Source organism: Rhododendron vialii, chromosome 6a (genome assembly GCF_030253575.1).
Source record: "Rhododendron vialii isolate Sample 1 chromosome 6a, ASM3025357v1".
NCBI lineage: Eukaryota > Viridiplantae > Streptophyta > Magnoliopsida > Ericales > Ericaceae > Rhododendron > Rhododendron vialii.
In genome coordinates this window covers 43,906,863-43,917,588 of record NC_080562.1, presented here as the reverse complement: position 1 = coordinate 43,917,588, position 10,726 = coordinate 43,906,863, and the positions used below count along the sequence as shown (strand labels likewise).

The 10,726-nt window shown below is 40.0% G+C and overlaps 1 protein-coding gene across 1 annotated transcript; it reads left to right on the top strand.

Annotated features, from left to right (window-relative positions):
- Positions 1-6,660: 6,660 nt before the first annotated feature.
- On the top strand, positions 6,661-8,413 carry LOC131329163 (uncharacterized). Its single transcript, XM_058362245.1, has 2 exons — positions 6,661-6,793; positions 6,881-8,413. Exon 2 carries the CDS (start codon positions 7,060-7,062, stop codon positions 8,014-8,016), a length of 957 nt encoding a protein of 318 aa, XP_058218228.1. The 5' UTR covers positions 6,661-6,793; positions 6,881-7,059; the 3' UTR covers positions 8,017-8,413.
- Positions 8,414-10,726: the final 2,313 nt, after the last annotated feature.

Genomic DNA, 10,726 nt, shown 5'->3' with positions numbered 1-10,726 from the left:
ACCCTAAACCCTAAACCCTAAACCCTAAACCCTAAACCCTAAACCCTAAACCCTAAACCCTAAACCCTAAACCCTAAACCCTAAACCCTAAACCCTAAACCCTAAACCCTAAACCCTAAACCCTAAACCCTAAACCCTAAACCCTAAACCCTAAACCCTAAACCCTAAACCCTAAACCCTAAACCCTAAACCCTAAACCCTAAACCCTAAACCCTAAACCCTAAACCCTAAACCCTAAACCCTAAACCCTAAACCCTAAACCCTAAACCCTAAACCCTAAACCCTAAACCCTAAACCCTAAACCCTAAACCCTAAACCCTAAACCCTAAACCCTAAACCCTAAACCCTAAACCCTAAACCCTAAACCCTAAACCCTAAACCCTAAACCCTAAACCCTAAACCCTAAACCCTAAACCCTAAACCCTAAACCCTAAACCCTAAACCCTAAACCCTAAACCCTAAACCCTAAACCCTAAACCCTAAACCCTAAACCCTAAACCCTAAACCCTAAACCCTAAACCCTAAACCCTAAACCCTAAACCCTAAACCCTAAACCCTAAACCCTAAACCCTAAACCCTAAACCCTAAACCCTAAACCCTAAACCCTAAACCCTAAACCCTAAACCCTAAACCCTAAACCCTAAACCCTAAACCCTAAACCCTAAACCCTAAACCCTAAACCCTAAACCCTAAACCCTAAACCCTAAACCCTAAACCCTAAACCCTAAACCCTAAACCCTAAACCCTAAACCCTAAACCCTAAACCCTAAACCCTAAACCCTAAACCCTAAACCCTAAACCCTAAACCCTAAACCCTAAACCCTAAACCCTAAACCCTAAACCCTAAACCCTAAACCCTAAACCCTAAACCCTAAACCCTAAACCCTAAACCCTAAACCCTAAACCCTAAACCCTAAACCCTAAACCCTAAACCCTAAACCCTAAACCCTAAACCCTAAACCCTAAACCCTAAACCCTAAACCCTAAACCCTAAACCCTAAACCCTAAACCCTAAACCCTAAACCCTAAACCCTAAACCCTAAACCCTAAACCCTAAACCCTAAACCCTAAACCCTAAACCCTAAACCCTAAACCCTAAACCCTAAACCCTAAACCCTAAACCCTAAACCCTAAACCCTAAACCCTAAACCCTAAACCCTAAACCCTAAACCCTAAACCCTAAACCCTAAACCCTAAACCCTAAACCCTAAACCCTAAACCCTAAACCCTAAACCCTAAACCCTAAACCCTAAACCCTAAACCCTAAACCCTAAACCCTAAACCCTAAACCCTAAACCCTAAACCCTAAACCCTAAACCCTAAACCCTAAACCCTAAACCCTAAACCCTAAACCCTAAACCCTAAACCCTAAACCCTAAACCCTAAACCCTAAACCCTAAACCCTAAACCCTAAACCCTAAACCCTAAACCCTAAACCCTAAACCCTAAACCCTAAACCCTAAACCCTAAACCCTAAACCCTAAACCCTAAACCCTAAACCCTAAACCCTAAACCCTAAACCCTAAACCCTAAACCCTAAACCCTAAACCCTAAACCCTAAACCCTAAACCCTAAACCCTAAACCCTAAACCCTAAACCCTAAACCCTAAACCCTAAACCCTAAACCCTAAACCCTAAACCCTAAACCCTAAACCCTAAACCCTAAACCCTAAACCCTAAACCCTAAACCCTAAACCCTAAACCCTAAACCCTAAACCCTAAACCCTAAACCCTAAACCCTAAACCCTAAACCCTAAACCCTAAACCCTAAACCCTAAACCCTAAACCCTAAACCCTAAACCCTAAACCCTAAACCCTAAACCCTAAACCCTAAACCCTAAACCCTAAACCCTAAACCCTAAACCCTAAACCCTAAACCCTAAACCCTAAACCCTAAACCCTAAACCCTAAACCCTAAACCCTAAACCCTAAACCCTAAACCCTAAACCCTAAACCCTAAACCCTAAACCCTAAACCCTAAACCCTAAACCCTAAACCCTAAACCCTAAACCCTAAACCCTAAACCCTAAACCCTAAACCCTAAACCCTAAACCCTAAACCCTAAACCCTAAACCCTAAACCCTAAACCCTAAACCCTAAACCCTAAACCCTAAACCCTAAACCCTAAACCCTAAACCCTAAACCCTAAACCCTAAACCCTAAACCCTAAACCCTAAACCCTAAACCCTAAACCCTAAACCCTAAACCCTAAACCCTAAACCCTAAACCCTAAACCCTAAACCCTAAACCCTAAACCCTAAACCCTAAACCCTAAACCCTAAACCCTAAACCCTAAACCCTAAACCCTAAACCCTAAACCCTAAACCCTAAACCCTAAACCCTAAACCCTAAACCCTAAACCCTAAACCCTAAACCCTAAACCCTAAACCCTAAACCCTAAACCCTAAACCCTAAACCCTAAACCCTAAACCCTAAACCCTAAACCCTAAACCCTAAACCCTAAACCCTAAACCCTAAACCCTAAACCCTAAACCCTAAACCCTAAACCCTAAACCCTAAACCCTAAACCCTAAACCCTAAACCCTAAACCCTAAACCCTAAACCCTAAACCCTAAACCCTAAACCCTAAACCCTAAACCCTAAACCCTAAACCCTAAACCCTAAACCCTAAACCCTAAACCCTAAACCCTAAACCCTAAACCCTAAACCCTAAACCCTAAACCCTAAACCCTAAACCCTAAACCCTAAACCCTAAACCCTAAACCCTAAACCCTAAACCCTAAACCCTAAACCCTAAACCCTAAACCCTAAACCCTAAACCCTAAACCCTAAACCCTAAACCCTAAACCCTAAACCCTAAACCCTAAACCCTAAACCCTAAACCCTAAACCCTAAACCCTAAACCCTAAACCCTAAACCCTAAACCCTAAACCCTAAACCCTAAACCCTAAACCCTAAACCCTAAACCCTAAACCCTAAACCCTAAACCCTAAACCCTAAACCCTAAACCCTAAACCCTAAACCCTAAACCCTAAACCCTAAACCCTAAACCCTAAACCCTAAACCCTAAACCCTAAACCCTAAACCCTAAACCCTAAACCCTAAAAACCCTAAACCCTTAACCCTAAACCCTAAACCCTAAACCCTAAACCCTAAACCCTAAACCCTAAACCCTAAACCCTAAACCCTAAACCCTTAAACCCTAAACCCTAAACCCTAAACCCTAAACCCTAAACCCTAAAAACCTTAAACCCTAAAAACCCTAAACCCTAAACCCTAAACACCCTAAACCCTAAAAACCCTAAACCCTAAAAACCCTAAACCCCTAAACCCTAAAAACCCTAAACCCTAAAAACCATAAACCCTAAACCCTAAAAACCCTAAACCCTAAACCCTAAACCCTAAACCCTAAACCCTAAACCCTAAACCCTAAACCCTAAACCCTAAACCCTAAACCCTAAACCCTAAACCCTAAACCCTAAACCCTAAACCCTAAACCCTAAACCCTAAACCCTAAACCCTAAACCCTAAACCCTAAACCCTAAACCCTAAACCCTAAACCCCGAGCCCCGAACCCTAAACCCAAACCGTAAACTTTAAATCCTAAAACCCTAAACCCTAACCTTTAAACCCTAAGCCCTAAACCCCCATCCCTAAACCCTAAAGGGATCTCAAGAAATGCTGCCGAGATATTGCCAGCATCGAACTCCTGTTGATACTCACCCCCGTCGTTGATGAGACTTACATTCTTGTTGTTAAGCACATCTCGAATGTAATTATGCATGAATCTATAATTATCACAACCGACTTTTGATGGAGACCAATGTTTCGGTCGGAGTCGTGAGATTGTGAGCATAGACAAAATAGGATTAATATAGGATTTCTTCTTAATTCGTATTCCTTCTGCTGAGAAAATTATTTTTAGCACCTACTACATGACTTTCAACACTTATATAGTGCTCTACGTACAGCTGGTACATGGTAACATAACTAACTGCCATTTTAAATGCTTTCTGGTTCCAAATGATATGCACTCATAGGTCATCTAAGACTCTTTCACTATTTGACTAACAAAGAAATCTAAAGGTTACTGGCACAAATACAATAAAACTAAAAACCGAAATAGAAGGGACTAATCAGACTGTAATGTCCGAATGGGGTATAAAGATTTGGATATTAAAATCCGAATGAAACAATAAATTTTGGATATTAAATTCTGAATGAGCTAATAATTCAACTTTTATAATATTCAACTTGGGGGTCAATCGAAAATTAAAATTCGAATGAGGCAATCAATTTCAGATATTAAAATCCGAATAGGGGGCAAACAATCATCTATCCGAAACTGTGAAAAACAATCGGACTCTAATGTCCGATTAAATTTTAAATACACAAAATAGCATACTATGCGTTTCTCAGGAAAAAAAACAAAAATCAAACGAAAAAAAAAAAACTCGCGCAATAATAATATTCAAAATTTTACCGATGTTCAACTTCGAAATCATTGGTGATGCCGGCGAGGTGTGTTTTCTTCTCACACCTCCTTCGCCTCAAAGTTGCGCTACTGTCGTGGTGTGGTGGGAGTGGTTCTGTGGTAGGGATTGTACAGAAGAAGAAACGAGGAAGAGAGAGAGAGACAGACGGGGTGGGGAGGTAGGGAGAGAGAGAGAGAGACAGGGTGGCGTGGGGGTGGGTGGGTGAGTGGTGGCGCTGTGGGGTGGGGAGGTGGAGATCTGCAGCAGAACGAGGGAAAAGAGAGAGAAAAGGAACGGACAGGAGAAGAGAAGGACAAAGGTGTTGGGATTCTTTTGTTGGGTTGTATGTATAATGTATACAAGGGCAAAAAGGAGAGTTCAAGGATATTCTTTTGGCTGCAAGTAGCAAATCTTTATAAGGTGGTGGTTTGTAGGTAGCAATTGGCTGCAGGTAGCAGGAACTACACTGCGAATAGCAATGGCCTTTATAATGTACCTATATACATAACTAGTTTGCCTCTCAAGTTTACATATGAACGATTCAACCCTAGTCCCTAAATCTGTAAACACTCTCATACACACACACACATTGATATACTTAGTTTTATTTTGTTTTGAAATGTAAACATTGAACTTTGCATTTGACTAACTTTTTTTGTTACTAGTTACTACAAACTTTTATTTTGTTTTGAATTGTGAACATTGAACTTTGCATTTGACTATTTTTTTTTTGTTGCTAGTTACTACTAACTTTTAGTTGTTACTTTAGTCTTAATGCTTTCTTTCTAGTCTTTTGTTATTTCTTACTCAAGCTTTGGGGGAGGTGGAGAGATATTTTTCAAAAAAAATATGACAACTGACTTGTCTCTAGGCCCCTAATCACCGTCAACTGGCCAACTAGTCAGCTTAGGCGCTAGGCGCCTCTCTTCCACCCGACTCTTGCCTAGCAATTTTTAGAACACTGCATTTGTATGTTGGATCCCTAAGAGCTAAGCAATTTAACTACTTCTTTTGTTTGTACTTAATGAATGCAGTGTGTTATTTTATTTTATAGATGTATCTTTGCCTTACCCGTACCAGGACCCTACTTCTAGGTTTTGTCTTATCAAATTCTATATCTCGTACCAGTACCTGTACTTGTACCAATGCACGTGCTTGATCGGTAATTTGTTAAAATCAAGTATCAACTGTACAAACTACAAACACATGATAAAAGTAAATTTGGGTACTGTAGTACTGTGGTAGTTTGAAGTGATATTTCTTTGGGAGTCAGAGTTTCCCAAAAGGCATCTCATTTTCTTTTCCTTCTGGTCTGGTAAAAATTGCACTCAAACTAATGTTGTTCTTTCAATTACATAGAGTAATTCCACATCCTCAGTAGTTTAGCGTATGAAGACTTTTGTTGAACGGTGGTAATATGCATTATCACATTCTTTTCTCTTGGTTGACCATTGTGCTTGCTCTTTTCTCAACTTTTTGTTAGCATTTAGCTAAATTTACTGCTTGTTGTATCCTTAATTGCATCTGTTAATGTAGGAGAAGGCCAAGCTGGTAGATGAGCTTGAGAAGCATAAACAATCCCTAAGGAGGCTTTCAGATGAAGTTGAGAAGCTTAAGCATGACAAAAGCAGTCTTCCAGAGATAATCTGTTTTGTTAAACTACAAATCTGTTGGCTGCCTTCCTTCTTTTATTGGAATACTTTAGATAGATTTTGACTAGTAGAGCATTGTGGGTCTTACACTAATTGCTCTTCGATTTTCCTCTTTCATGGAATCTCTCTCTACTGGCATCTTTGCCTCTGAAGTTTCTGATGCTGCTGGTTTTCTCTGATATTATTTAGTGTGTTTTCCCTTAAACCCCCCAAGTGATTCCTCTAATCTTGGTCGTTCCTAGTAATGAGATGAAATGAAATGACTTGAAAGGTAGTACATTCCTATTCTATTTGTCCCTGTATTTCCTGTGATTCTTGAAACAGCAAGTAGGAGGATTTTGCATTCAGTGGTCCTGTTGATAGGCTGTGAGGGAATGCCTTCTTACTTTTCCTGTGTTCGTGTATTTAAGGGCAAACCTCTCAAAAAAAACACATCAATGCCTGTACAGCATGAGTACCATCTTGTTACCTTTGCTGTTTGTGTACATTTTTGGTTGTAACTGCATCTTGATCTTCAAACTGTTGATTATATATAGGGTACATCAGTTGTTCAGAGCCTTTCTGGGACCGATGACCTTTCTGTTGCTTATTTTCTGGCTGTAGAACATTTTAAGCATGCTGCCCGTTTAGTTTCCAGCAAACTGGGAACTCCTGTGGCAGGTGTTTCTCCCGTTGTGGAGGCTTCATCGTCAGAAGTCACTACAGGTCAAATACTGACTATTGGATCTATTTTTCCCCTTCTTCTTCTTTTTTTGTGAAATCGCAACATGAGTACCCTTTATTTGAATGCAGATCAAGCAGTTCCTTCTCAGGGCCCAATTATCTTATCTGCAGTGGTCAGCAAATCAAGTCTGCCATCAGTTAAACCAACTGAAGATAGAGAGAGGAGATCTACATTGCCCAAATTAAATGTTGATAGCCGTAAACTGAGGAGGTTGATCCGGCCTCGTATTGGAAAGCCTGACGAGCCCATGGGAGACAGAGAAATGCCAGAAGTTGAGGGGTCAAATAATGATGGGAAGCCTGCATCCTCTCATAATTTAGAAACTCAAGGAAGCCTCATGCTAGTGACAAATGCTACTGTCTGTAAATGCCTTGCTTCTTCCACCTCTTCTGAGTTACAAGGAGAGACACTCATTCAACATGGCACCACATCTGATGTGGCAGCGCCAGCACTGAAGAAGTCCAAAGCCTTAGATTTTCCACAAGAAGGTGCTGAAGGACAAACTGCTGCTGCTTTTGAAAACGTGGAAACTTGCCCTGTCATGGAAGAACCTTCAGATGCAGAAATGATTGATGCTACCGAGAAGGATGACGTGGAGACGGTTGGGGAGCAGGATGAGGAGCCAAAGATAGGTGGCACAAATCAAATCGAGTTGCAGAATGAGAGCAATGATTTTTTGGAGGATATAGGTTATAAGCAGAATGAATCAGAGGGGATCTTTGATGATGAGACCAAGGAAGTTGCTGCTGAGCAGGACATATCAGGAAGTGAACGAGAAGAGGGAGAGCTGGTTCCCGACTTCGCAGATGTTGAAAGTGGTGGTAATATGTCTAGCCTAATGGAGAGCCAAGAAATTGGAGAAAACCAGACTGAGCCTACTGTGAGTTCACCTCCTGTAGTTGCTGATGAGGAAGGTCTAGTTTCTGCTACCATGGACTCTGGAGACACTAGTTCTCCCCATGTTCTGGTTGATGAAGCTGATGTGATGGGAGCAAATGCTGATGAGGGTGCAGCAGACGATTCCAATGAAGGTAACAGCTCGGTTGCAATGGAAGCGGATCAGAACCTTGAAGCTCTACCTCTTCTAGATCCTACTAGTGAGAGAAGATCAACAGGTACTGGTGCAGAAGGTGGTGTCTCGAAACAAAGTAGTCCCCCAAGTGTCGCAGAAGAAACTCAAGAAGCAAACCAGTTATCCCAGTAGTCCCCCAAGTGTTCCTTCTTCTCTGATTAGAGGTCGTGGAACAGCAGCTCGTGGTCGTGGTGGGCAGGGTGGTGGTCGTGGACAGAGCTCTGGTTGACATCGATAACCTTTGGCAACAGACGGGAATTTGAACACTTCATAATGCGTAAATTAGTTTTGAAGTATCAAGAGGTCTTGGAGTAGTATAAAGTAGGGCTGGGAAAAGGATTTTTATAGAAGTTTCCATTACTTTTTTGCCTGTAAGATTTACCTGGGAATATCAACAACTGCCTTAAAGTGAACTCATTGAGTCCCAAACAAACTTAGGAAACAAAGTTATGGCGTCTGATATTGTAGTTTAAACTTACCTTGGTTGCGTAACTGGATAGAAGATCGATGAATGTGATACGTTGGTGACACACATGGTTTTTGCGTATTGATAGTCATTATGCAGCACTTTCATATATGGAACATGAGTGCTTTTGTGAAATTTTGGTGGTTTGCATCCTTTTTTTGTTTGTGAAACACTGTTTATCAATAGAAAAGTGTCTGGATCATTAAACAAAAAGTGAGAGGAAGAATAAAGAGGCTGAGGCATTTGCAGCAGTACAGACTTTTGTGTTTGTAGTCAGTTGTGCATTTCAGTTGTCAGACTAAACTTGAATATGAACCTAATCGCTCTTCTTGAATCGCTCCAGTACGATGGTTCAGGCCTGTAAAGTTTCAGATTATGGTGATGGAAACTCCTGAGTATTCTAATGTAGTAACATGGTAGTTTGGGTGCTGTGTTCTGGTGCATTTCTATTTTCGAACCTTAGAAGTGATGGTAATCCTATGATTGGGGACTAGATGGGTTATATTATGTTGTTATTGCTGTTGAGAAGTGATGGTAATCCTACCGTTAAAAATATTAGGTAAAATGTATTTTATGACCCAAAAAAAAAATTGGGACCCATTTTTGTGTGTTAAAACTTAACAGTGTTAATTTAGAAACTGATTAAATGTTTATTTCCATAGTGCAGTTAAACTTTGTTACTTTGTTCTAAAATTGATTAATTGTGTGTTTCATTCTCTACTTCTCACACTTCTCAACTATTTCTCTTCTTGTTCCCACAAAGGCTTTAAGTAACAGTTTCGGGGCACGTAACGGGGATTAGTGTAGTGGTCATGAATTTCTCCAATTTCAAAGAAAAAAGAAGAGAAATGTTGAATTCACCCATAACTGTCGAGTATTGGCTGTAACGGCCGTGAATTGGTCTAAGAATTCGGAAACGGACTAGTAACATTGCGGGAACTTGCCAAGATTTTCCCATGTTTAATCGAAATGCGCGTAAGTTGGCTCGAACATGCCTAGTAAACAAAAACCGTGAATTGGTCTATGAATTCGGAACGGACTAGTTACATTGCGGGAACTTGCCAAGATTTTCCCATGTTTAATCGAAATGCGCGTAAGTTGGCCCGGACATGCCTAGTAAACAAAAAAAGTTGGCCTAGACACCTATGTTATTAAGAAAAAACAAACCAGCATTTTATTGGTCATCTATGAATCAAGTGAAGGGGTTTGCACAATCATCTTTGACCTCTTGTCGTGTCATGGGAAGGTGATTGATTGTGAAGCAGATAAAGATGAAAGGAAACAAGTGGTAACACTTGTAGACCAGATTGTTTTTCTTAAATTTTTTTTTTTTTTTGCCAAGTAGTTAGGGACAAGTGTAGGACTTGCCAAAATTGTTTCTTAAGACTGAAAATGCAATGCTACTGATTTTGTCACTCCCTTTTTTGTTAACTCTACTCCCATGTAAATGTATTTTTGTACAAAAATACACTTGCAGGGGAGTGGAGTTAACAAAAAAAGGGTGCAAAAATACACTTGCAGGGGAGTAACGTTAACAAAAAAGGGAGTGGCAAAATCATTTCCCAAATGCAATTCACTTTCACCTCGTATATATTATAAATAAGACACTCTTGAAGCCGACCAAAAAGTTTTTTAGATTCTTGGTTGTCGCGTAACTCTCATCTGCGTGCCATCAATTTTTGTGTTGAACAATGTTCGAAGGTTTTTTTTTTTTTTCCTTTTCTAATTTTAGCACAATTTTTCGATAGTGAACAATGAGATTAATTTCCGAAATAATCCATATATGGAGTCAAGTTAACTTATTGGCTGACACATCATAATATATGCATTTAAAAAGAATCCCCTTATGGCCGGTTCCGCTCACAAAATAGTTGACACAAGTTTTTTGTGGGACCCATTTTGGAGTCCCACTCAAATGATCGACCGTTCAATTTGTTTAAAACGTTTTTTTAAAGGTTTCTGTAAAAAATTGGAGTAACTCATTCGGATATCGGAAATTGTTTGATCTGTTCATTCAATTGGTTCCAGTCAAATTTGACAGCATAAAATTGAATGAGCTAATCAAGTCCTTACCGATATCCGAATGAGTTGATTTTTTACGGGACTCTTTAAAAACATGTTTTAAACAAATTGAACGACTCTAATTATTCGTGTGGGGCTCCAATTAGTGTTGTGTCAAATATTTTGTGAGCGAAACCTGCCCATATATATATATATATATATATATATATATATATATTACTCCTTCACTACCTAGTGTGTGATGATTAGCTAGATCCTTATAAAATGCAATATATATTAAGTGAAATTTTGGGTATTTGCATCTTTTTTGTTTGCGAGACAATAGTATTCATTGAAATTCTCTTTTTGTTGTGA